The sequence below is a fragment of the Pan troglodytes genome, chromosome 1, assembly GCF_028858775.2.
Source record: "Pan troglodytes isolate AG18354 chromosome 1, NHGRI_mPanTro3-v2.0_pri, whole genome shotgun sequence".
NCBI classification, from domain to species: Eukaryota; Metazoa; Chordata; class Mammalia; order Primates; family Hominidae; genus Pan; species Pan troglodytes.
This window is the reverse complement of record NC_072398.2, coordinates 11,413,051-11,441,009: the sequence shown is the minus strand read 5'-3', so window position 1 is coordinate 11,441,009 and position 27,959 is coordinate 11,413,051. Positions and strand designations below refer to the sequence as shown.

The following is a 27,959-nucleotide window of genomic DNA, read 5'->3' as shown; positions in this document are numbered from 1 at the left end:
CTCCATGGATTCAGAATCAATGGAGGGCCAACTGTATATTTATAGAAACATAAAACTGTATGTTTAAAGTAACATAAAAATATATGCCATGAAAGAAAAGTTTCACGAAATTTTACTCTTCCTATGAGCAATGTGGTCTGAACTTTTCCATTCTATTTAAACAAAGAGTTGTTTTTATTTTATCATGAATCACTAAATTGTTTTTATGTCTGATTGATGAGCTGAAACACATAGTTTAATAAACACTGGGTTAAAAGATAAGAGGATAGGGCTGGGCACGGTGGCTCACGCCTATAATCTCAGCACTTTGGGAGGCCGAGGCGGATGGATCATTTGAGATCAGGAGTTTGAGAGCAGCCTGGCCAACATGGTGAAACCCCGTCTCTGCTAAAAATACAAAAATTAGCCAGGCACGGTGGTGCACACCTGTAATCCCAGCTCCTCAGGAGGCTGAGGCAGGAGAATTGCTTGAACCTGGGAGGTGGAAAGTTGCAGGGAGCCGTGATTGCACCACTGCACTCCAGGCTGGGCGATGGAGTGAGAGTCCGTTTCAAAAAAAAAAAAAAAAAAAAGATAAAAGGATAAAAGATACAAAGGGAAGAAGGGAAGGCTGCCAGGATAATGGGAGGTTGGAAATGTTTCCTTTTAAGGTTATTTGCTCGCTCTCTCTCTGAAGACAAAAGGACAGTCATCTGCTGACACCTAAGTGTTTGATGAAGTCTATAAAGGAAGGCTGGAGGAGAGAGAGAAGCAAAGGAAGGCTGGAGGAGAGAGAGAAGCACTGAAAGAGACATCGTGGCAATTGGCATGGCACATGGGCTAGAAATTAAAATAGGACTCACGGACTGTGAAGGAAGCCTGGTTTATTTTAGGCTGTTGTCTATGAATTTGTAGCAGTAATGCTCCCCCTGGCTGTGTGAGGACAACTAGCAATTCTCAGAACCAAATGCAAATTCTGAGAAGCCAGGAAGTTAGATTCATCAAGGGTGAAGATTTCTGCCAGACTCTTGTTGAGAACAGTAGATCAAAGCAGGTTTGTATGTTGCTAGGAGGTGGCTTGTAAGGAAATGAAGAAAGAGGGAGGTGAGGAAGAGATTGTAGAGCAGCCCCCAGCCTGGGTGTTCTCTGCAGCTGAAGAATCGAAGTGGGCTGAACAGGTAGAAGCTCCTGGTTTGAGAATAGGTAGAAGCTCTTGATTTAAGAATAGGTTGTTTCTGATTGTTAGAGTTCTTCCTTGTGAGTGAAACTGAATTTGCCTCCATATTGATTTTGTTGGATCCTAAAGCTAAATCTAGTTTCTTTTGATAGATGGTCAAATATTTGAGGAGGGCTACCTTGTTGACTCTTTATCTCAAATTTTCCCCTTCATAATTAAATAATCATATTCATTTTATTGTTTAATGTAACTCAGGGATGTCCAGCTTGCACCACGCAGTTTGTTACACTTGGCACATTCTCCAGTATATTCATATGTGCCACCCAGAAGTTAATCAAACACGGTATTCCAGTTATGACCTCACTTGTGTAGTATGTATGGGAACTGTACCCTCACTTGCACTGCCTTAGGATCTTATACATTTGCCATCAATGGCAAGAATGCATTAAATTTTCAGCCAGGTCATGTCAGCTATCCTGTATTATACTGTTGACTTTTAATTTTTTAATTAAGTATATGTCATCATTTCTATAATTCAAGTCAGACCATTGCCCCAGGCTGAAATCTTTCTAACATTTGATTCTGTCATACACTGTTCTCTCTTTCCATTTGTGTTAACCACAAACTTAAGTGTGATTGATTTCTCTGTTTATCTAAGTTGGTGGTGTGCAGCTGAAATTTTTATACCCTTTCCCAGACTGGTTAACCTACCTTGTTTTCAATCCATCTAAACATACTTTTATAAAACTCGTATTTCTCATCTCCTTTCATGAGATTCTGAAAGAAATCAAGATGTTAGTTACTGTGATTGCTTAAACTCGAATTCTAACTTTGGTAAAACTGCCAAAGATGGATGAGTATTCCTCAGTGATTTGCTTGATAACCCATTTTAGACTACTGTTGATTATTAATATCGAACTTCCTAGCAGGTAGTTTTTGGAAGCTGTCTTTCCTCATTTTAAAAATTGGCATCCCAGTTGTCTGGAACTTTCACTTGGCCTTCATGGTTTCTCGGTTTACCAACAGTCATTCTGCATCCACGGATGTTACTTTTGCTTTGAGTCTTGATACTTGAGACTTGAACTCACTTTAAGAGACTGTTGTATGTGTCTTCCTCCACCACTGCAGGTCCCTCGGAAGGCATCATTTATATCTTACTTAGGTTTTTGTTTTTCAGTTTTAATTGTTTTTTAAACTTAGGAACACAGAGTTGGGTTAATGATAACTCTGAATTCATGATACACGCTCATTGTTAGTCCACTAGTGTCTACTTTTAAAAGTTACTTAGTCATTTCTAATAATGTAGTAACTACCCATAAACCCACTTCTGACAAGAAACAACCTAGAGAATTTACGTGTTATCCTATGGGCTTCTCATTAACCTATACCCTGTCTCCCCACACAAAGAAACCATCATTCTAAACCTTGTGCTCAAGATGCCCTTGCTTTTCTTTTCATGTAGTTTTCATTTATTTATATATAGATAGATAAATTTTCATATATATATATATAATTTGTTACTTTTAAAAGGGCAGTATGCTATGTGTAATCTTTTGGGCTCTACTTATTGGATTAATAGTGTTTTCTAAGATTCCTCCATACTTTTGTGTGCTGTTGGAGTTCATTTGTTTTGATCGTTGTGTTATATCCCTTTGGGCAGATATACCAGAGCTTATCCATTTACCTTTTTTGTTGATAGACTTTTGTATTACCTCTGTGTTTTTGCTAATGTGAACAGGGATTGAATGCCTATTCTTATCCATTTCACCTATTTTACAAGAGCTACAGGGTGTACACATTTTCAAATAAAGGAACAAATGTCATACTGTTTCCCAAAGTTAATGCATCAATGGACATTCTTAACAACAATGGTTAAGAGAGATTCTGGTGATCCACACCCCCTCCAATATTTGATATATGACTTACTGACTTTCGTCAACCAAATGGGTATGAAATGGTATTTTGCTGGAGTCATGATTTTCATTTCTCTTGGCTAGGTACTTTTCTGTATTACAAAAATCACTTCTTTCTGAAACGAAAGAGCTGATGAGTGGTTCTGCACATCCTCTCTATTATGATGAGTACAGCATCTGCTCTAAATCATGTGCTTACTGCTCCTTGTTGACCTTAACTTTGGTGATAATTTGAAAAATCATTTTACATCAGCCACACTTCATTCTAAACTCTATTCTCCTACTCCTATCATATATACTTCCTCTTTAAAAAATCCTATGGAGAACTTCAGTGCATCCCATCGGTTTGCTGTTGCCACCCCTCTTTGTCTGCAGCATGCCTACCCTGCTTGACTCCTTAGAATGTCTCTTTACCAGCTGTCATCCCTCTTGGACTATTTGAAGCTGCTCCACCCTAACGGTGGTTTTACCAATTTGAATAAGGTAACAGTATGGAGGAAGATATCTGCCATGATATCACAAAATAAACACTCAACAATGTTGCTGCTGTTCTGAGTTTCCAGCTAAGGGAACCCTTTCCTCCTAGTTCTCCTCCTTCTCTTATTAACTTTTTAAAATATTTAAGATACATATCGTTATGCCTAGTGTTCCATTCTCTCTTGGTTAAAAGTATAAAATGCTGCGGTCACATTCTTATGAGTTTCTCTCTTCTGTCTCACCCATGAGCTCTCTGTTAGTCAGATTTAAATCCACAATGAAAGTTTCTGGGTTTTGATTCCTTAGTCTTCTGTGGAGTTATCAAATCAGAAAGGCAACTAAGGAATGCATGAAATATACTTCTGTGGCAGAATGAAATTTTCAGCAGATACCGGCAAGCTGAAGAGCCCTCATTACTGTGTTATGTATTCGTGCTGCCAGTTTTGAATTCTGTTGTGGATACCTGAATGATCTGACATATCCTCCATTTTATTTATTTTCTTCGAAATTATTTATTCCACACCTGCCCCTTTATGTATTTAGCTTATTCACCTTTTCCTTCCTGGCAAAAGAAGGACTCTTCCTTGTCTAGAATTTAGCATTCTGATCCAGAAAGCCAAATCCTGCTACAGGACTGTCTAATATAACTTCCCATTTGCTTAGCATTATCATCTATGTCACGTGGATGCCATTTGCTATTGAAGAACATATCTTTTGTTCCAGTAAATCCTTCTGTTTCTCTACAGTATATTCAAAAGCTGCTAGAAATCTGATACCTTTTTTGTTTGTGTGATCTTAGCATATTCTCAAGCTAATTAGTAGAAGTTTAAAGTAGTTTTTATAGGTTTGGTGAATTTGTCAGATACAGTCTGTACACCAAGTAAATTCAGGTTTAATAGTTTTAAAAAATCACAAATTTTAACCTCATTAGGAGCAAATCTCATTAAATTTTCCTAGGAAGATTTTTTTAAAACAGTTAAAATATTTTATTTCAAAATACTTTTTTGTTAAAATTTTTTTTCAGCTAGTGCTTTAAATGGATTATCCCTTTGTACAAAAGCAAACATGGCTTATGAATTTTATGGCTTAAAAACATATCATTATAATCCCAAATAACAATTTTTCTGAATGTATTCCTTATCTCAAACCTTGTGTCTCTCCTGTTTCTGAAGGTAGTGAAATTTTTATAGAAGATTATGTCTTTGAGAAAACGTAAAATTTCGTATCCTTGAGACATTGTATATTAGTATTCTAATTTGCACAGAGAGTAAACATGCTTGTTATCTGATAAAATTCCTATTCTTTTTACTCCTATTTACTAATGCACACTGCTAATTATTGGGAATAATGGGAGATATTAGAATAGGTAGTCTTAAGGAGCAGCTAAGCAAAATTCCTCTGTTTTCGACATTAGATGTACAGTATGTATTGATGGAGGACTGCAGATTTGCCTTCCAAATCTGTTTTGCTAAAGTTCTCATGAGTTCTTATTTTTTAAATCCTGGCTAACTAATAACATGGGAGACAGAGCAGCAGAAACTCAAAGGAGAACATTTCCTGCTTTCTGAGGGAATCATTAACATCTTTGCTTTTGTGATGAAATGTGCAGTTTAACATATTACCCAGACAATGAAACTGTCCTAGGCCTGCGTCCCCACCTTTATTTCCTCCTTTGCAAACTATGCTCATGTGCCTATCATTATAAACAGAAAGCGTGGTGCTATCATGATAAACAGAAAGGGTAGTATATATTTATTGAATGAATGAAAGAATATGACAAACCTTTTAGAATTTATCACGGAGTGAGTGGAAGGGTCACATTGTTTACCTTCCCTCCCATCCCCAGTTCATCTCCATGCCCAGAGTACTGTGTCTCACCGAATTAAAAATATTTTTATGATTTGTAGCTTATATTTCTTTATCTGCCTTCATACACCCCATGGAAACACTGAATGCTTACCAAGCAGCAGAAATACGTGTAAGGGTTGGAACAATCTAACTTTGATGAGCTGTAGGGTTCTTCCTACTATAGCTATTGGTTAATGACCAGTTTCTTTTGGTCACTATTATACTACAGACCATAATAATAATAGCAGCTGAGATGTATTAAAAGCATATATTTTTCAGACTCTTTTTTCTTTATTTTATTTTTTTGAGATGGAGTCTCATTCTGTCACCCAGGTTGGAATGCAATGGCACAATCTTGGCTCACTGCAGCCTCCGCCTCCTGGGTTCAAGCAATTCTCCTGCCTCAGCCTCCTGAGTAGCTGGCATTACAGGTGCCCGCCACCATGCCCAGCTAATATTTGTATTTTTAGTAGAGACAGGGTTTCACCATGTTGTTCAGGCTGGTCTGGAACTCCTGACCTCAGGTGATCTGCCCGCTACTGCCTCCCAAAGTGCTGGGATTACAGGGGTGAGCCAGCTCGCCCGGTCTAATTTTAACTAATGGTCATTATATTTGCCTGTATTCGTGCATTGCAATGGCAGCATAAAAAAAAGAGAAAATCCTTTTAAGGTTTGCAGTTGGTTTGAATGAGGCAAATGTATGAATAAGTAGCGGGTATAGTATGATATGGACCTCATAGTTATCTCTGTTACCTATAAAATATGTAATTTAATATTTTATTTTTGTAAAAGCACTATATATAATTTTCATGTCATGAATTCATTGATTATGTCATCTAAGCATTCTATCTTACACGTGTTTAAACAGGTTGATGATAAATTAATACAAATGATTTGCTCTTCTATGTCTAATGTTCTTTTGCGCTTTCTAAAATCTCAACATATTCCTGTCTCCTTTTTTTTTTTTTAATGTACAGAGTTGTCATGATGAGGAAGATGACGATGGTGAAGAGGAAGTGAAGAGTTTTGAAGTAAGATGGATCTTTCTGGATTTGCCTTTCTTTCTATCTTGAAACATTGTTTCATAGCTTATAACTGACATTTATGTTTCTTGCTTCATGGCTTATTGCAGCTTATTGTGTCAAGGAACTGCATGTCAGAGCTGGATGGACAAACCTGAGTCCTAACATTTGCTGAAGTTAAGACCAAGGATCATAGGATAGTTAAATAATATAATGAAGCACATATGTTCAGAATGAGTGTTCCTGAGAACCCTCAGAGATGAGACGGCTTCAAATTGGTCTCATCTCAGTGATGTGGTCTGGAATTTCCAACAGACGTGAGGAAAATATTTATTGAAGAACAACATGATGTCAAGTTTTTCATTAAACCCTTGGTTTGATATTTTTTCCTGAATAGAAGTCTTAAAGATTTGGCCTTAAAGACTTCTGCCCAATTAGATCACTCATTCCATGTACATATGCAGATAGTGGCACACAACGCAGTTTGCTTGCATGAGGTAGGAGTCCATATATCCCTAGGACTGTATTGTAGTTTACAACTATTTTCTCAAATGCTCTCAGCTTTTAAATGTCCTACGTAATTTGAAATGCTGCTTAATGTTACTTAGCCCAAAGGAAAGTTAATAGTATTTTCCCCCTTTGCTTATACTGTACTTTCGTTTTTTATGAGGAAAAGCTACTTGTTGCTAACTACCACTTTTTTTGTTTATTGGCTCTTTTTTTTTGTTTTGTTTTGTTTTGTTTTTTTAGAATTTTCATAAAGAAATTAAGTGCAGGGAAATAGAAATTAGATTCTTTTTCTTTTCCTTTTAATTTACATGTCTGGACTTTGAGCTAGAAGTCTGGAAATATATCAGTAGCCAGCAATGAGTCTTTAATTAAAGTGGACCCACAAAAACGTATTAGCGAATGAATAAGCTCAGAGCAGTGACCTTCCAGGATGCATTTGTTATGAACCTCTCTGCAGCATTGAAGTCAATGTGTCAAAAATATAAAAACAATCTAATTTGAGGAACCCATGACTATTGCTGGCTGAGAAAAATGCCATAAGATTAATTTCTGTATGATTTCTATAATCTTTTCTAGTGTATATGTTTTCTATTCTCAAAGTCATCTTTATTGATAAGAAAGTGAGGTCAGTTTAGAATGAGCTGTGAGCAGCAAATAATATTGTTTTTCTGAAGTACACACCATTTATAGTCTATCCGTTGTCTTCAGAGCAATTGTTTATTGCTATTTTGCTTCTTGTCCTCATCCTTCCTTAAGGTCACAGGATCCCAACGCAGCAAGGTAAAACTATATATATGTGTGTATTTGTCTGGGTCTGAGTTTCGGTTTCTTGTGAGATTTACCTTTGTTAGACCCAACATCTTGGATTCTTTTGTGAACAGGAGGTCTTGAAAATCTTTCTACAAGTTTGTAGCTCCAGTGCATTTGGTCTCTTCAGGATCCCTTCCTTTGACACAAGTTTATTCTTCTTGCAATTTAAATGACTCATAATTTGAAATTTTATCCTCCAGCTAACTTTGAGCTGTATACTGTGCTGGGATAAAGGAGTCCAGCCCTTTGGATGACACACTTTTTAAGCCAGGGACTTCTCATTTTTGGTGCAATGTTCTGACCTTATCCCTCTTGATGTTTTTCAACACCAGTTTTATTACTTGAAAACAGACATGATAAATGGTATTGCTGGTGAGAGTGGAAAGAAGCCTGCTTTTCCATTGTGCTAGTAATCACTTCAATTAGTAACTGGAGATTATATTCCATGATTTCAATATTGATTTCATTGTTGCATTAAAGGGAAGAACTAGATGACTATTTCTCTCTTAATATTTTGAATACTGGGAACATTTGCTAAAAGAAAACATTTTGATATAGAATTACAAAATTACTTACATTAATATGAACCTTGTTAAGCTTATGTTTTATTTTCATAAGGCTATATAGTAGGAAAATCAATCATAAACATTCTGTGAAGATGATACCTATAAAGACTTTAGTTTTGTTTGTTTGTTTAAAAAAAAAAAAAAAAGCTTTTTAGGTGGCCAGGTGCAGAGGCTTACGCTTGTAATCCCAGCACTTTGGGAGGCTGAGGCGGGTGGATCACTTGAGATCAGGAGTTTGAGACCAGCCTGGCCAATGTGGTGAAACCTCATCTCTACTAAAAATACAAAAATTAGCCGGGCGTGGTAGTGCACGCCTGTAATCCCAGCTACTGGGGAGGCCGAGGCAGGAGAATCACTTGAACCTGGGAGAAGGAGGTTGCAGTGAGCCGAGATTGCGCCATTGCACTCCAGCCTGGGCGACAAGAGTGAAACTCCGTCTCAACAACAACAAAAAAGCTTTTTAGTTTGTAAGTGTAAACTATTCTACTTTGCCTTCTTTTTTTAAAAAAAAAAAAAAGTGAAATATTTGCTGCCAAAATGAATTTTAGACTGTCTTGAAGAAACTATTTTAAAATTTCTTTGTAATTTTTTTTTTTTTTTTTTGAGACAGAGTCTCACTGTGTCAGGCTGGAGTGCAGTGGCAGGATCTCAGCTCACTGCAATCTCCACCTCCTGGGTTCAAACAGTTCCCCTGCCTCAGCCTCCCGAGTAGCTAGGACTACAGGGGCACGCCACCACGCCCGGCTAAGCTAATTTTTTGTATTTTTAGTAGAGACGGGGTTTCACCATGTTGGTCACAATGGTCTTTATCTCCTGACCTCGTGATCCACCCATCTGGGCCTCCCAAAGTGCTGGGATTACAGGCCTGAGCCACCACGCCCAGCCACTTTTTAATTTTTTTAACTCACTGTTATAGTTGGAGGAATATATAGTTCTTGTATCATCATCCTTGCAAATTTCAAAATGTAAATCATGTATATACTATCACATGCAGCTCTGATCCGATGGATATAATGGTTAATGGCATACAATGGGCCTAACACTTAATAATATATTATGGGCTTAAATAATAGATAATAATGGGTATAATAAGAATTTGGTAGATTTTGATTTTTTATCACGAATTATTTCATATAAAATTTATGTGAATTGTTGAGGGATGAAAATATGAAGGGCTCTCCTAACATTAAGTAAAGAACTGATTTCCTAAGTAGCATAAAAGTTAATGCCTCAAGAATGTGTTGATAGTTGTATAATGGGGCTGGATGGCAGAGAAGGTGTTGCTAACCAAGAAAACCATTTTACCTTGAAAGAGGAATGCAGTTTCAGGGAGATCGGTTTGATCAATAGGGTCAAATTTAGTGACATTAGAAAGGTTCCTCATTCAGAAAAGAAGTCCGAAAGACGACAAGTGATGGCATCTTAATATTTAGACACTAGGATTCAGGCCAGACTAAGGACAAGAAATCAAATGACATATGGAGCGTGACCTGAGAGAAAGGGCTACCTTTGAACTTAGAATAGTGGACAAGTTCACATGGTGGTGAAACCTGGCAATTAATCCCAAAACAGAGGATACAGACCAGCAGGTATGACTGTCTCAGCAAGAGACAGGCTTTTAAAGTGCTGGGAATTGCCACACATTTATAGGTGTAATGCAGGACACCAGATTTGGGGATTTGCGCTTCCTAATGAGATTTTTTTTTTTTTTTAGTGATCTCCATCTGATTTGGGACTATAATTTATAATTCACACCTAATTTATGTAACATGCTACTCTTAACAAAATACTGTGTATGTGGTATGAAATATTACAAAGCTGAGAAACAGAGATATATATAATTCATCCCCTATAAAGATACTCTTCTCTGAGGTTGACTATGTGATACCAACAAAACCACTGAAAAATTTATTGTTTATAAATGTAGTAATCTACCATACTTTTACATTGAGATGTCTATCTGACATAATTTAGACATAGTCTAATAGTGGAGTTATTCACATAAGTTACAAATATGAAAGGCTATTTGTCAGTTTCAATAATTCTTATAACACATTATATCAAATAAATTTGGAAATAACATAAAGTGTGTGGTAATTGAATTCTATCCCTATACCTGGTTAATTATTAATATTTGCTATAGTTTCTATTTAAATTCTTTCCCTGTAAAATATTCCATAAAGTCATTGAGAAGAGAAACGAAGTAGGTAAAAAGAAAAGTGCTATTACAGGGAAATTTTCCATGAAGAATGCAGTAAAGCTCAAAAAACATGGAAAACAAGGAAAGAGGAATGATTTGCCAGCTCTTTTCTTCTTCCATCATATATATATATGTATTGTTCATATGATCCTGTTAAATTAAAACGTGCCTGATTTAACCTGATTACAAAATTCCCTGTTTCATCTGTAATATAGGTAAATATGCTTCCCTGTAACTACTTATTAAATAACTTTATTGCATATTTAGTTAATTATTTTTTAGGTTTGGAGCTACTTCTCTATCAAAAGCATTAAAAGGAACCGTTAAATCTTATAAAGAGGCCGATGTTAATTGAAAGGGAAGAAATGTTTTACCAGTTACCTGAAAAAAATAATTATTGGAGTTGAATGCTAGATTTAGCTTTTTAATTTTTGCTAAGGGAAATAATAATAAATAATAATGTTTCAAGTCAAATAACATCATTTTTCTGAGCATTATGGGTTTTTCTCACCTAGATCAACAAAGAACTTTGATACTGCAGTAGAACACATTTATTAACTATGATTTTATTTAAAAAACTCAGAAACATTCTTTAGATGGTTACTTCTTTTATTGCTCTTCTCTAAAATCTGAGCATATAGCATTAAATAATAATTTATTGAAAGCATTTCTTTAGAATATTAAGGTACTGTAGTATAGATTTGTTGTTGACTGTGAAATCTAAATTAATGACAGTGAAGCTTAGATAAGCAAGAGGAATGGAGTGTTAACTTGTCTTCCAGCCATCTTTCTCAAATACTGGGCAAGCTGCATCTTCCTTTTGGCGAATGCCCAGTTTCTAATTGACAGATGAATTATCTGATGAGTCTGAGGTCCTATTTTTCTGTACTATTGATTAAAGAGAATTTCTTGTGTGTTAAATTCTAAATATGCCTGTGGCAGAGTTGGTAATTCTGTAATAAATACTTAGGAAACCAGCGTATTCTCTCAGATGGATCTGAGACACAAATAAAATATTGTCATACCTGCTAACATACTCAAGCCAATACCCAGCTCGTATCCCACAGTATGCACCATTAAGTATGGAAGAACCAATTTAGGTCCAAAATGTTTTAAGGATTAATATTATATAGCACTACCCCGATGATAAAAATTTTTTGTCTGACCCGCCCATGAATCTAACTTTCAATAGAATACAATGTTTTGGTAATGCTACAAGAACGAATGGGCTGTAAGATATACTGCCCTCCATGGCTACATAATTTGAACTTTGAATGGGTTTATTTGGTGCTTTTCATGGTAACAGCATTTTAAATTAAAAAGTCTTCCTGAATCTTAGCAAAGAGAATTTTTAAATGCATAAAAATTAAAGATATAGCTACGGATATAAAATATTGAAATAATTATTCCTTATATCAAGAAAATTTATAATTCTTTAGTTCCTACTGCAGGAGGTATATGGTATCCAAAATATGGACTAAAGCATTAAGAGTTGCTTTTCATACTATTGAATCACAGAGGGGAAAGAGGGAAGGAATTCTGAGGGCCAGTGTTCTCCAGTACTCACGCTGATTGCCGCAATCTGCCAACTACATTGTTATACAATAAAATTACGCATCTCAAGTAATTATCTCGTGTCTTAGCTCAGATTTCCTAGAAAACACAGGCAAAAGCTTACGTGCTAACACTTTATTGGGGGAAGGGGTGTTACAATCCCAGGGAATGAAGAGTTAGGGAAATAGAGAAACGATACGGGGAATGAGGGAGGGCAAGTAGAAGATAGAGTGTTCCTGAGCTGATCACAGCTGTTCGGCAGTTCAGTGCATTGCTCAGCTGTGTGGGACGCCTCCTGAGAGACCATATGCATTACAGAACAGAACAGTGCCTCCCCGGGGAAGGAGGATGGGCACTTTATATGCAGGTTCCTTACGTCTCCTGTCACTTACTGGTCACAGAGTGTTAATTTCATCATACTTCCTGCTGATATTAATCAGTTCTTCCAGGCAACCCCTGGGGAAGCCAGAGCTGCCTGGAGTACAGCCTGTTGAGTGTCCAGGCACCACAGTCTCTCCTTATCCATTAACATGGGGTCTCCTTGGTGAGTGGTAATGATGGTAGCAGCTGGCTTTCATAAGCACACTGTGTGGGGGCAGTCATTTCTAGGGCCATTCTGGCTCAGAAGCAAGGCAAGTAGCCAAGGCTTAGAAAGAAGGGCATAGGTTGGGCTGGGGGGTCCTGGCCTTGACACAAGGAAGATTCCCAGAAAGCACAACCCTCTATATTGTATACGGTAATTCATGCATATGAGTATGTGGACCAAAATAGCAGTCTGTATAGAAGACATGCAGCTGGCCCTCTGTATTTGTGGCTTCCACATCCTTGGACTCAGCCAACTACAGATTTAAATATTCGAAAAAATATTTGCTTCTGTACCCAACAAGTACAGACTTTTTTCCCTTGTCACTGTTCCCTAAACAATATAGCAGAACAACTACTTACATAACATTTACATTGTGTATTAAGTATTTATTATAAGGGATCTAGAGATTATTTAAAGTAGACAGGAGGATGTACGTAGGTTATGTGCAAACACTATAGCATTTTATATAAGGGACAGATGTTAATATCTGTAGGATGTCCTGGAACCAGTCCCCCACAGATACTAGGAGACAAACATATATTGAAGCAGCATATACTTGTGCACTTTTCATGTGCACAGTAATGTAACTTCATGTGTTGTCATTTAAAAAATAATCTCAGTTGAAGCTTATACAGGAGCAGATTATGTACAGTAAATGCAAGGCAGCAGACTCATTAAGAGCAGACACTCAGATGGACTTCCTGTGTTTGAATCCCAGCTTGAACTTCTAGCTGTGTGAGCGGAAGCCTCAATTTTTCTATCTATAAAGTGTGGCTAATTATAGTATCTACTTCACAGGGTTGTTATGAGGACTAAATTAGTCAATATATATAAGGCACTCAGAACACTGACTATCACATAACCATCTCTAAATATTTGCTATTATTATTATTATTATTATTATTATTAATCAATTTCACTTTCTCTGCTGAAAACAAGTCAGGGAAGCCCATAGATAAACTTTTACAGTGTGATGAACATAAACCACACAACACAGGAGACCTGGATTATCAGCCAGGTGCTGTGTGACCTCAACCTCTCTGTTTCTCAGCTTTCTGTTCTTTGAACAAAGAGTTTTCAACTAGATGTTCTCAGATGTCAAATCCACCCTTAACAGTTGTGTGGTTTGCTATCCAGGCATAAATTCTCTTCATTTTTAAGGGCAATTTCGCAGTTTCTCTAATTGCATAAGTATTGATGAAAGCATGCAAGTTTTTATCACTTTTTATCATTTGTGGAGGATTGAAAAAGAAAATAAACTCCCTGTGTTTTAGAACAGGAATGTGACACAAAAATGTTTTATAGAAAATAATGTCAGCCAGGTGCAGTGTATCGTGGCTGTAATCCCAGCACTTTGGGAGGCCGAGGTGGGTGGATCACCTGAGGTCAGGAGTTCAAGACCAGCCCAGGCAACATGGTGAAATCCCATCTCTACTAAAAATACAAAAATTAGCTGGGCATGGTGGCGGGCGCCTGTAATCCCAGCTACTCGGGAGGCCAAGGCACAGGAATCGCTTGAACCCAGGAGGCGGAGGTTGCAGTGAGCCAAGATTACACCATTGCACTCCAGGCTGGGCAGCAGAGTGAGACTCCATCTCAAAAAACAAAAAAAGAAAAAAGAAAAGAAAATGTCTTCTGTACATACATACGTATCCCACCTTTTCCTAGTTTAGTATTTAAAGAATCATGGAACTATACATAACACAGTAAGCTGAAGGGAAAAAAAAAACTATTGAAAGACAAAGAGTAGGGCCTTCCAAGAATAGAAAGAAACCCATGCCATGGAGTCTTGTCAGTTTGATGTGAATTGTCAGAATATTTGACTCCAAGCTTTCTAGGAGCCAACGTGAAATTACATACATTTCACATAAATTACATGAAATGACATAAATGTAAATTACATAAATATAGGAGCCAATATGAAATTACATAAATTTAATAATATAATGAACTTTATATAATTTATATAATATTCATAAATTTCATAAAGTTCATTATAAATATCAGTATCATTAAATATAATGTGTAATATATAAAACATTGATATTAGGTATATTAAATATAATAATATTTAAAATATGGTCTTCCTGACTGGAAAAAACAAATTTCTAAAGTTAAAATTCAATAGCATTTTTTTCCCCTGAGGATGACAAAAAATGTCCTCAACAATTCAGTTAACACCATTTTTTGACAATTTATACAATACAGTCCAGTTGTGCAGATGCTACCTGAAGATGGATTAGCATAAAATGGCTACCAAGTATCTGGAAGAATTGAAGAAATACGTATGTACCACCTTTCCAGATGGTCTCCAGAAAAATCCTCTTCCCAGCTAGACAGATAATTCCTGGCAGGGGATTTGGGGCTGTATCAAATACTTGGAGTACAGCTGTTTCTCAAGAGTTGATCTGGGGTAGGGTTAATAACCATTCATGAAGATCTAGAATTACAGAGACTAGAGCTTCTATAGTTGTGAGTTTTCAAAATTCAAGTAATGAGCTGCTGTGATCCAATCTATGTTCAAAGTTATTCTGACTTCTCATTTTCCCACTAATTAGTCCAACACTCTGGCGCCCTCATGACCTAACCATAGCTTTGTATTCTTAGTGGTCCCAAGTTTTCTTCTTGTTCTTATTCTCTCTTTTGTCAGGCTATGCCAGGAGAGAAAGAACTGCATAGTACTTGCTTTCTGTATTCCAGGCAGTATCCAGTGCTTTTTAAGGCTTAAACAAATAAGTGGGTAAATGACCGCTGTTTTAAATCAATATTGCATTTAGAGACAAACTACATTCCCTCTAATGATGAGTCAACTTAACTTTGCTAATTTGATAGCTTCTGATTTTAGAGTTTCTCATTCTTTTCTTTCCTTGTTATACCTTGTTAATTAAGCTTTCAGTGGTATAGTGTAAATTGTGTCAACTGGACCCTGAAATAGAAAATTATTTCAACTTAGTTGAGTTTTATTGCTTTTGCATAGTTTTAAATTAGTTCTAAATATGCTGAATCCCTGAGAAATAATATTCCACCCAAAATGCAAGTGTATATAATATTGGAAGAATTAAGCTGTAAAGTCACATTACACAGTATATGTAACGTCAAAGCCTCTAGTGCATTAACTGAATTACTTGACCCTGGTTTAGTGTTTCTTTTGTCTCTGTAGATTAGTCAAACTTTGATACCATTTTTACAGAGTGTTAAAGAGACAGCATTAGAAACTTTGCTTATCCTATCAAGAAGCAGAATTCTGGAAGATCATCACACTGTTCGAAAGATCAGTAATAAAGAGAGTGGATAATGATGAAAGATCTGAACAAAAAATTAAATGAGCTAAAGCCCACAATTTGATTATTATTTGTATGTGTATAATTCTGAAGACCTCTTTAAACATGAACTGAAAGACAAACTTTTAGAGCTACTAATTTTGTAGCACTTCAAACAAAAAAGATAACATTTGTAATATTTTAGATTAATTGTGATCACAAACTATAGGATATCACATCATTTAGTTCTGTCATTTATTCATGCAAATTTTCTTGAATACCTATTATTTTCAGAGAACTGTACTGGATGTACAGTATGTGTGTACTGGTGTGGTTAAAACAAAGAAAGCCCGCTGTCTTCATGGATCTTTTCTTCTAGGAAACTTCATGTTTGTTTGTTTATTTATTTATTTAGAGGCAATGTCTTGCTCTGTTGCTCAGGCTGGAGTGCACTGGCGCAATCCTGGCCTCAAGTGATTCTCCCACCTGGGCCTACAGGTGCACACCACGAAGCCTGGCTATTTTTAGTTTTTTGTAGAGACAGGGTCTTGCTATTTGCCCAGGCTGGTCTAGAGCTCCTGGGCTCAAGCAGTCCTCCCACTTCAGCCTCCCAAAGTGCTGAGGTTACAGGCATGAGCCACCGTGCCTGGCTCATTTATTTAATTAAAAAAAAGAAAGAAAATTTAGGAACCACTCGTTTTAAACGAAGTTGTAGTCTTAGTATTTTCCCATCACTGTGAGTCAACTCTACAGAAATGTAGCTAATCTACATTTTTCAAGAACTTAAATACAACAGAAAAAAATAATTGAAGTGGATAAGTTGTCTCTTATCCATACTTTTGACTTCCCTTAGTCTGAGTTGACCTGTTTGTGCTGCAAACCAAATTATTAGTACAATTTCACTCCCTTTCTTCATTGTCCCCATTGTTATCCAATTAAATCTTCTATTTTTCTGTCTTTTTATTTCGTATAATATTGATATTCAACATCACCTTGTAGGTCATAACTATCAGATGCCAATTAAAAATATTTCATGTTGACTTATGACGTTACTAAATTATGGGAAATTTAAGGAGTTTTGTTCCTGGATATTTCTATTCTCTTATAACTTGCTACCACCTAGAGTTTCTGAGGAAAATATTATGAAAACCTTTTCTACACTTGTTGAAGTCATGGAAATACAAACAAACAAACAAAAGAACACGAAGTAGATGGGCTCATTTTGTATGATGCACAGATGATAGATTTGGTAGATTCAGCCTGTCAGTCGCTCAAGTTCTGCCCCAGAGGTCAACGTAGCTGAGGCAGGTCCTTCAGAAACAATGTAAATTCCTTTCCTGTAACCAGGCTGCCCTGGTTTAAAATATCTTTTCATCTCCATTACAAAGATAAACTATTAGGTCAGTGACAAAAACCACAGTTACCTTTGCACCAACTTAATATTTTCTCCATCGACGACGAGCAAGGGACAATTGTAATTCCCCTTATTTCAATATTTTTTTCTCACATAAGACAAGTTGTCGAAGAACTAAATATAGTTGTTTCTCTTCAAGCCTTTCTACTTGTTTCCCCAAGTGTTAAAAGCTTGACACACTCTTAGACAAAATGAAATAATATTAGCAATGTTATTACAAACTTCAGTTATAACCAAAAGCCAATCATGATGTAAAATACTTCTGTTCATTACCAGTGATTTGAACATGGGTCTGAAATATGACCATATTCGACCTTGGAAAAACCTCCTAACAAGCTTATTAGGATATGCACTGATAATTCTTGGTTGCTCTTGGCAATCAGAATGTTTTGCCTAAGGGAAAATTTAAATTCTGGAGCTGCTCTTTTTTCCCTCACCTTACTGTGTAACCTTGAAATAACCTTGAAATAACACAAAGACTAAACTGCAGGTGGTGTTTATTTAAGAGCCTTAGGCAGTTTAAGCAGAAGCTGGTGTGTCGGAGAACTCTATTCTTGAAAAGGTGCTTTCAAGATGTTATTTTCCTGAGTAAGATGCTTATAAAAGATCTATCTACAATTTGTTTAGAAAAGCTAATCTGCAGTTTAAAAAATTGTTTTTACATAATTCATCTTAGTATCTGAAAATTTTCTGGTTTAGCTTTCAGAGTTTTATTTTTTTTTAATTTATAATAAACTTTCCCTATGACAGATTAAATTACATGCCCAGAAGCTGTTCTCAAAGGGCAAAGTACTGGAAAGAAATAATATTAAAGAATCCTGAAGGGAGAGCTTCCAATTTCAGTTCAACAAAGAATAAATTCAACAGAGAGGTTGACTTGATCTCTATGAAATACAGTATTTTTCTGCGTCTAGATCAGTATGTCTTTTTGGCTCAATGTTTTTTTTTTTCAAATGACTTTCATCATCTTCCTCAAAACATTGATTATTAAAATTTAGATGTGATGTAAAAAAAAATGAGTGACCTGTCCAGGGAGTTTATTTTTAAGCAAGGTAGCCTGAGATCCTGTCTATTTCTTGGTCCTTGTAAGGTTCATACATCATGTGTTGATTTCCGTTAGGTTACTGGGACCTTACAGGCTACACTGCGAGTTGTTCTGGCAGGTCTTTAACTGATCTTCCCCCTTTTGGAGCACAAATGGCAAATTGTTGTTTTGTTCTGTTTTTTTTCAAGAGTGTGTGGCATGTTGCCATCTTCCATCTTCTGTGAGTTTCCTGATGACTGTCTTTATGTGTTCTATTAGGTCAATAGAAGAACTTCTTCCTGACTCCCTTGCCTCTTTAGTTGATGAAAATGATAGGACAGTTTCATGAGCGAATAATTCCTTATCATTTTCTTACTGAAAAACTCTCTCACAAAAGGAGCTGGTTAAGCTTTAAGCGGAAGTTCCACATAGAGCTCTGGCAATGGGAGGAACATAAAAGATTGTTGGGTCTAAAAGGAAGAATCAGATGTTGCTCATCAGTTTTAAACAACACCTGAAGAGCAGACGGAAGGGTCCTCTTTCGGTTTTTCTGAAACTGTGTTGTAATGACAAAATGGTTTTGTGTGTCTGTGTGGTTCTGTTTCTGTTTTGTTTTTGACTTCACAGGAAGAGGTTTAAACATGAAGGCAAACCTTATAGATGTTAGCATGGCTACATATAAAGCAAAGCTGCCTCTTTTTTTTTCTTTTCTCTGCTTCCATTTAGGCCTATCACATAATTTAAGAAAACATAAAATTAACCACAGGAGCGCTAACTATAGTGTGACAAAAAAACCCTGATCAATTTTGTTTTCGCAGCACGATATTATCAAAGATTTAAGAAACAAATTTGCCAGCCTCGGCGAGAACTCTCTGGTAACAGCATAAATGTCTGTGTTGGTTGCTTTTGATTTAAAGGTTTCTTTTTTCATTTGTTTGAGCCCATTTCTTTTCCCCCTCCTTTTAGTTCACTTTATTTTTCATATTCTGTAACTAGCAAGCCTTCATTTTTTAAACCTCTTCCATCTTCCAGTGTCTATTTTCTGTATTTTGGATGGAAAGTTTATGGCAGCAAAGCTGTCATTCTGGCTACCTCTGCTGCAGCTCTTCCTGCTCTTAGGTCATATATGTTTTGGCCGTTGTGTTTATGGACATGATACTAATTGACTGTTTCATGTCCCATTGACTAAGCTTCTCTACCACGCCATTTGATGGACTCACTGTCATAGGGCTCTATGCAACTTTCATTCTGCAACTTATACTGCTTAGTTCCTTCTCAATTCTCCAGTGAACTGGATTGCTCAAGTGAATGGTCATACCAGTCTTGAACTTGCTGTGCCTTTATATTTTATTTTTATTTTCTTCTTTATGTTTTCAGTGGTAGCTTAAGTGGAAAAGAATAAACTCCAGCCATTGCTCCAGCAGTACCATGCAGTATCGTTTGTTACCACCAGAGAATACAAAATATAAAGGCACATTGCATCTCTTATTCTTTGGGGGTGACTGGGGAGATCTGTATCATAAATCCACTACTTCGTTGAAGCCTACCTTTTGATTCATATCAGCTTTCAATTTTACTTAAACTTCAAGACATCTCAGTTAATGTTTTTCTGTGATTCAGTGATACTTTGCAACTCGAGCCATTTGCTGAGCAGTATCAAGTTATGGCCATGGCATGGGAGATTATTCAAAACGTGACAAACTTATGCACAAATGTATAAATCAGAAAGTGCAAGTTTCATTGATGAAGTACAGTACTTCAAAACTGTGATACAGGCTTTGAATGAATCAAATCATTAAAATTGAGAAAAAAAAATCCATGCTGATAAACCAGTACCAAAAGCATATCAAGAAAACTATAAAGGGGGAAAAAAACAATAGTTGAATATGTTAATAATATCTGTTTAAGAACATCGTTGGTGTTGAAATGGTCCATAATGTTGTCATAGAGCCCATACATGAAGAGATGACTAAAAATATGGTCTGTAGAAATCTGATGTGCTTACTGATACCCTCAACATAAATGGTTGGGATTTGTGTTCAGGAAAAAGAAATGGAAAAACAAAAGCTTCTATACCAGCAAGCCCGACTCCACGATCGTGGCGCGGCTGAGATGGTGCTACAGACAATCAGTGCCAGCAAAGGTAAGGTTCCTTGAGTTCCCCTCACGAGTGTCTGCTCTTCAGATTTCCTCGTTGCTCTCAAGGTCCTCCCTCATTTCAGTTCCACTGACTCATTTAGTCCTGGGGTTTCTGGTTCATGACTATATCAGGTGCCTATTCACAAATATGAGCTCTCATTGTTTACGGAGACCAATGTTAATTTTTTTTTTTCAGAGTCTTACTATACAGATTCATTTTCATTCTGTTCTTTAAGTTTTGGAAACTATGTTATAACTAAACCTTAGCAGACTGATCCTATAAAATGGGGGTGCGCGAGCTTTTTCTTTAAGGCTGGAGAGTCAATATGTTCAGCTTTGGGGTTATGCAACCTGTCACAGCTCTTCAGCTGTGCCATGTTAGCAGGAAAGCTGCCAGACACAATAAGTAAACAAACAGCGTGGCTGTGTTCCAAAAAAACTTTATTTACACACACTTTGTTTACACACATAGGTGGCAAGCTGTAATTTTTTTATGTAATTTATGGTATTTTGCCATAGTTTGCTGACTCTTGATACAAATACGGAGACTTTTAAAGTGAGACTTTTTTAACAATTAAGATGCTGTCATATATCTCAGTAGCCAGCTGTTTCAAGATGATTTTTTGTACATTCATTATAGCTCCTTTGTGAAAACATTTTAAATATAATTTGTAATGGAATGGAAAAGTAATGGTGGTACATTCTGTTATTAGGTAGCCTTGTCCTTAAATAGAAGATTATTTATATTTCTAGGATAAATAGAGGTGAACAATGAAAAATGAAATATGATACACTAAATAAAATTTTGTTATTATCCGAATAACTTAAAATTGGGAATAGTCTGCCTAATAAACCAGACTTCAAACGTATTAAAATAAAAGTGATACAATGAAAATGATGAAAGTTCTTCATATATAATACTGTTGAGGGAAGAGGGAGAGAAATTTTCTTTAAAGAAACTTTTAAGTAGCTCATACTTATTTTAATGTTTATTAAACACATAATTCATCTTGAATCTTAATAATTTCAGGTCTCGATATTTCAAAATCAGTTGTCTTCCTATTCTGTTACTTCTATATCTTCTTATGGTTTCAGTTCTTAGATATTATAGAGAATTTATTAAAAATGTTGATGCCAAATATGCATTATTATTATTTTAGCATTTTTTGGAACATAAGTCAGTCTCCCTATGCCATTAAACAGATTGCCTGGGGGGGCATAATAATAATTTTAAAAGTGCAGCATTGGAGGTAGAATAGGTTAATACAGAGGGTGAAATGATATAAGGAACACTACTTTTTTATATTTCTTAGGTGAAACTGGACCAATGGTAGCAGCTACTCTGAAACTTGGAATTGCTATTTTAAATGGTGGGAACTCCACAGTACAGCAGGTAACAGCTTCCAGTCATTCATATAATGTACTTTTCAGACAAATGGACCATATAGTAAAGAACTATTTGTTGTAAAATGTTTTATTTTCTATGTACAATATGGCTCAATTTTAGTTTACCACAGTACTGAAGAGAGAGCAAAAGAGGGAAAAAGTAATTATGTGATAGTGTTACAGATCCAAACATAAAATGATGTCAAAATATCTGAAAACATCAAGTGTGACCTTTTATCATGTCAAATGAATTCTGGTGCTGAGGTATGAACCACTCTCTCACCATGCGTTTACCAAACTGTGGCTCTCTGGTTATGGAACCTGGCAGGGGTAACCAGCTCGTTCTGTTCCCAGAATAAGTGATTATATAGCTTTGAAAAAAGAAAAAAGAAAACACTTAATCTCTCCAAAACATTTCTCAAAAAATAATGTCTCCTGCTTATGTTTTACTTAAGAAGACCCTCATTACTTAGTATATATACTCAGAAGTCCTTAGATCCAGAGACAGGAGTGAGAGATCCTGTAATGTATACTTCTTGTCTGTGTGGAACTTGTCTGTTTTCTTTATAACTTCAAATATATATCCCACCATCTCCTTTGATCCTGTAAGCCACATCCCTTTGTTTGTTAAAAAAAACAATGATTGTTTCATTTTTTATTTGACCAAAAGTTATCACACCCCCCGTAAATGGCTATATGGTTTTTTGTCTATGTGCGTATATATGTGTGTCTGTGTATCTGTGTATCATACCTACACTATGTGTATATTTGCTATTTGTGCATTTGTGCGTATATATATATGCATATGTGCATATACTTTGTGCATATGTATCCTTTACATATTTCGTTTGTATTGCCTTCGCTATCTGAAAAAGATTACTACTAAAATTTTGTCTGCTTAGCTGAGCCCTTTTTAGAAGAGCATTGATAACAGGAATTGTTCTGCTCTTCCAGATTTGGAGAAAAGCAGTATTCTTATTTCCTTAAACCTTTGAGCATGCTTTCTATCATCTTGTATGTGCTTTTACATTTGAAATCTCTAATAAATTTTAACCATGTCAGAAATAGCTGTTTCGTTATGCTATGTAACAGTAAGCTAACAAGACAAAGCATTGCTTTAGCGTTTTTTTACATGTATGTTTAACCAAAATTTTGACCATAGATTCTGGACGTCATTCTGAGAACAAAGGAGAATATTTTAGTAGCCAAATGATTCCTATTGTTTTTTCAATTTACAGACTATGGTAATGGAAACTGAATTTCCGTCTATAGCATTAGCATATGGCAGTCACAACTCTCAGATTGTAATGCTGTTCGAGGTTTTTTGTTTTGTTTTGTTTTGTTTTGTTTTTTGAGATGTCACCCAGGCTGGAGTGCAGTGGCACCATCTCTGCTCACTGCAACCTCCGCCTCCTGGGTTCAAGCAATTCTCCTGCCTCAGCCTCCCGAGTAGCTGGGACTACAGGCACATGCTACCATGCCCAGCTGATTTTTGTATTTTTTAGTAGAGACGGGGTTTCACTATGTTGGTCAGGCTGGTCTCAAACTCCTGACCTCATGATTTGCCCACCTCAGCCTCCCAAAGTGCTGGGATTACAGGCGTGAACCACCACGCCCAGCCTGTAATGCTGTTTAATGAAATCACCTTGGTATGGAAACCTGTGAATAACATCTATAGGAATTTTCTTCCCAGTTAACTTGCGCTAGAGTATCTGAATCACCAAATTACTTTAAGAGTGACCAGGAGAGAATTAAGAGTAATATATTACCCCTGACATTTTTGGTGCTTGTGGTGATGTGTAAGGCAACTAACCCTCTTATTCCAAGTTTGCGTAACTATCTTGCTTCGAGGTGTGTTCCTACTTCATGATAAAGATGGCATTAGTCATGTTTGTACACAGTGAATATTTTCTGTCTATTCTAGAATGGAAAGCCTGTTTTGGTTGTTTATTTATTTAACAAACAATAAGATTTTTGTTCAGTGGCCATGTGGTTTCTATAATTCCCATAGAAAATGCTTGACTACCTCAAGGAGAAAAAGGATGTGGGCTTCTTTCAGAGCCTGGCCGGCCTGATGCAGTCATGTAGGTAAGGACTCACTTCCTTCTTGGGGGTTTTACTCAGTGGCTGTATTTTTTCGAAGGATTTGTTTCCTACTCTGACGATAATTGCACATAGAAGAATAGTTAATGATTAACAACACTTTAAAGTGGGATAATCGGCAGTGTCTTGTTTTCTATCTTGTTTTAAGGGGTTGGTAATATCATAATTAATAACTTACAGAATGGTAATAATGTCTTAAAATAGCTTTCCCATAGTACTATAATCCCAGAGCTTTGGGAGGAAGAGGTAGGAGGATCCCTTGAGGCCAGCAATTCAAGACCAGCCTGGGTAACAGGGCAAGACTCCATCTCTACAAAAAGATTAAAAAAAAAAAAAAAAAAGCTAGGCATGGTGGCAACACACCTGTACCATAGTCCTAGCTACTCAGGAGGCTGAGGTGGGAAGATTTCTTGAGCCCAGAAGTTCGAGGCTGTAGTGAGCTATGATAGCGCCACTACTGCAGCCTGAGAGACAGAGTGATACCCTGTCTCTAATTTAAAAAAAAAAAAAAAAGCCTTCCCCGTGTTTAAATAGGGATCTTGGAGAATTAGTGTATATTCTGCATACTTGAAAATGAGTTGTGTATGCTTTTTTAAAAAAGAAAATTCTATTTAGTTTTATTTAGGAGCTTGTAGGCCATTTCTCATTTTGTGACTAAATGATCACTAACTCATTTGCGGTAATCGTTTTCCATTTTTTTTCAAGATTTAAAATCATTCAGACAGCATTTGACTAAGGAATCTGACACACATTTAATGTAACAAGCTATTCCAACTGCAAAAACATAATTATTAGAATTTTATTTCTGCACATCTGCTAGCTTTGTAATGTACTCCCCATGTTGAAACCTATGAATGCTTTCATGTTTGACTTTCACATGGATCATTTCAGTGTAGGCCCAGGGGAGACACTAGTCTGCCGCTAAGAAAATACGGTTGGTAAGCAATGAACGGAGACATGTTTTCAGTGTACGTTAACATTTGGTTCATATTCCAAGATATATGGTGTTTAGATGTTTGCTCTCCTGAGCAAAGAAAATGTTCTATTAGTCCTCTAAATGTTTTTTTTCCCCTTGTTATTATAGTGTCCTTGACCTAAATGCATTTGAGCGACAAAACAAAGCTGAAGGTCTTGGGATGGTGACAGAGGAAGGATCAGGTATTAATGACTTACATTAAAAGGATCACCTGTCTCCCTTCCCTCCCTGAAACGAGTCAATTATCAATTACCTTTCAAGTAGAGAGATAAGAAGTTATTTTAAAATTGATGAAATGCTTACATGATTCATTTCAAAGTTCATAGTTGGACACCGGTCACACCCTAAAACCAACCTTCCACGCCGGTCATTAACTCCTTGTGTGCCAGCCCCATTGCCAGCTGCCTTTCCCCTTATTGGGTTTTCAATAAGGAATAATGGTTGAATGAAGGATCAAGATCCTTTATTAGAGAATTTTCTGGGAAATCATAAACCACATAGATGAACCTTTCTAGAACATTTGACTTTCTTTGGCCACTTTAGCAAAGTCGGGCTCTCAGATTCTTCTATTTCCTTAGGATAGTAATCCTTTGAGCTCCTTCAGTCTACTCTCATTCCTATTCCCTCCTCTTCCCTTCCAGCACAGTGATCCTCAAATCCATACATGTTTGCAAGTCTAGATTGATGAAAGAAATTAGAGACCAGTTATTTCGCTTAAATAATTCTGTGCACAAAAGCAGTGATACACGTGATCTTAGAATTTTTCTCTCTCTAAACAGATGCTGGTATAAACTAGAAAGTTTAGCATACAATGCATTTAAAGCAGAAAAAAACCTTTGCTGCCCTTTCATTTTAGCAGTATTTATTAAGAAAAAAATCTTCAGTAGTTTTTGGTTTGATTTGTTTTTATTCTTTTGTGTTTGATTTTTAAACTAGTTTTACTCAGGGCCCCGTATGTTTATCTGTTTTTGTTTGTTTTGTGTGGTTTGGATATGTCTTCTTGTCAATTATTAGTTTTGGAACATTGGGTCTTTTAATGGACTAATCTTATTTCAAAAAATAATTTTTTCTCCCATCTGCCATTTGTAGTCTATGTTTATTTCTCTGAAATATTTTAGGATTAACTAATTTATCTATGTATTTTTTTGTTCTCACAAATAGGAAAAACAACATTTCTTATTGTATTTTAAAGTTTATTATTAATACCCATTCTGACATTGCTACCACTATCTGGCTCCCGTGTTTATTTTATTTCCTGCTTGACATTTGGATGGACAAGTCCAGTCAACAAAAATAAGTCATATGGTTACTAAACTGAGTTAGCTACCTTCAAGAACAATCACTGACACCATTCTACAACTTCTTAGGTTTTCTGGCCGAAGGTTCTGGCCTGAGGTTCAGAAGGACAGACCTTTGAGAAAAGTCACCAGTGCCACTCTAAACCGACTTAGGTTTTCTGGACCCATCTGCAGAACTTGGAGCCACTGCAGATCTCAGGGCCTATCACCTGCCTACCTCCAGCATCTCTCCAAAGTCCTAAGCAATTTTCAGCTATAAAATCTCTAAAAATGAATGAAGTCTCTGTCCAAAGCCTGACTTCCCTGTCTTGGAATTAGAAATCAATTTCATTTTCCCCTGTAGTTATTACCTAATGTTCCAGGGGCTCCTACCACAAATCCATTAGTCATTCTTAGTCGCTGTTCATATCAGCTCCCAAAAGGAATAGCAGCCACTTAGGTTATTTTCCTCAGCCTCCTTTCCTTCATCAGGCAGATATGGGTTGGAATAACATTTTCGAGTCCCAAATCAGAAAGAACTTTGTGAGAGTGACCATTCTGATGTGAGAATTCTTTATATCTCTCAAAAGGAGATTGATCTAACTTGTGCATTCTTTTTCAACACATAAGAAAATAATTACTCAAACCGATTAACACGTTTTGTATTATTTCCTTACAAACAGAAAAACAAAAGCAAAATCTCAACTTTTTTTCTTTTTCCCCATTTCCTTTTCTTTCGACTACTGTAAATGTACTACCCTCCCTTCCTCAGTCATCACTCATGAGCGTGGTAATTATTAAAAATGAACTGTCTTTTGTTTATTTGCTCTTTTATTTGTTGTTAGCTTTGTGTACAGACTTGATAGTGACAATTTCTGTGCCTTCTTTTTTGTTGTAGACTGTTTTAACAAGTAGATTATTTAATTTCCATCATTATGCATCCTGTTATTTTTTACATTTACACATCTAGCTTTCCTCCTTTTCTTTCTTGTTTCTATGAGGATGTACAGTTATTAGTATGTCAGATATGAAGGGGCAACAAGCATTTCAATTACGTTTTTGGATTGGTTTTGTTGCTTTTCAGTTAAAAACCTTTCTGGTGGGCCCAGCGTCTGCAACTGTTGTGTCAATGAATGATCCTAGAATGTGTGCCCTAGTCTCCCTGTGGCGTTTCTGTCTTGAACATGCTGTGGCTTTATGGCTGTACTGATTGGTGCACGGGAAATCGGTGACAGATTCAAGGAGGACGTGACAAGCTGAGTCTCCTCCTTGCCAGTGTGCTCTGCCAGTTGCCTTCCAAGTATTGGGAGGCCTACTGAGTTTTTCCTCTATTCCTTTGAAAATCTGACAGATTACAAATCATTTAACATCAAAACTAATTTTTATTTTTGTGACTGAATTCAAAGAGCAGTAGAAACAATAGCAACTATTTGCTCCTCAAACTAATATACTAGCAAAGATGCCATTAGTAATTCAAAGTAGTTTCTGAAAGACATTCTATGCAATGGAAATAAGGGATGAGATTTTAGATAGTACCTAGGACGCCAACAAGGCTTCCAAGATTAAATTGTGCTTTCTGAATACATGCTATTGCCTTAATCAAGAGACCTATTAGGAGCATATGTAAGGGCCACTCATTAGCTCTATTAATATTACAGTATCTTCCAGATTGTTTTAAGAATTCCTATACAGACTCTTTTGGCATGTTTAAATATATCTGTTTTGAGACCACTCTTTT

At 36.4% G+C, this 27,959-nt stretch overlaps 1 protein-coding gene across 22 annotated transcripts in view; it reads left to right on the top strand.

The window, feature by feature from the left end:
* Window positions 1–27,959, top strand: part of RYR2 (ryanodine receptor 2) — a 788,912-nt gene that overhangs the window by 689,584 nt on the left and 71,369 nt on the right. For 14 of the 22 annotated variants that reach the window (XM_063790296.1, XM_063790294.1, XM_063790292.1 and 11 more), the window contains 6 exons: window positions 6,372–6,425; window positions 7,683–7,706; window positions 20,384–20,483; window positions 21,793–21,872; window positions 23,877–23,953; window positions 25,053–25,126. In XM_063790296.1, coding sequence (XP_063646366.1) covers window positions 6,372–6,425; window positions 7,683–7,706; window positions 20,384–20,483; window positions 21,793–21,872; window positions 23,877–23,953; window positions 25,053–25,126 — 409 coding nt within the window. The remainder of the gene's footprint in view (window positions 1–6,371; window positions 6,426–7,682; window positions 7,707–20,383; window positions 20,484–21,792; window positions 21,873–23,876; window positions 23,954–25,052; window positions 25,127–27,959) is intronic. The other 8 variants (XM_063790307.1, XM_063790301.1, XM_063790298.1 and 5 more) reach the window with 1 other exon arrangement.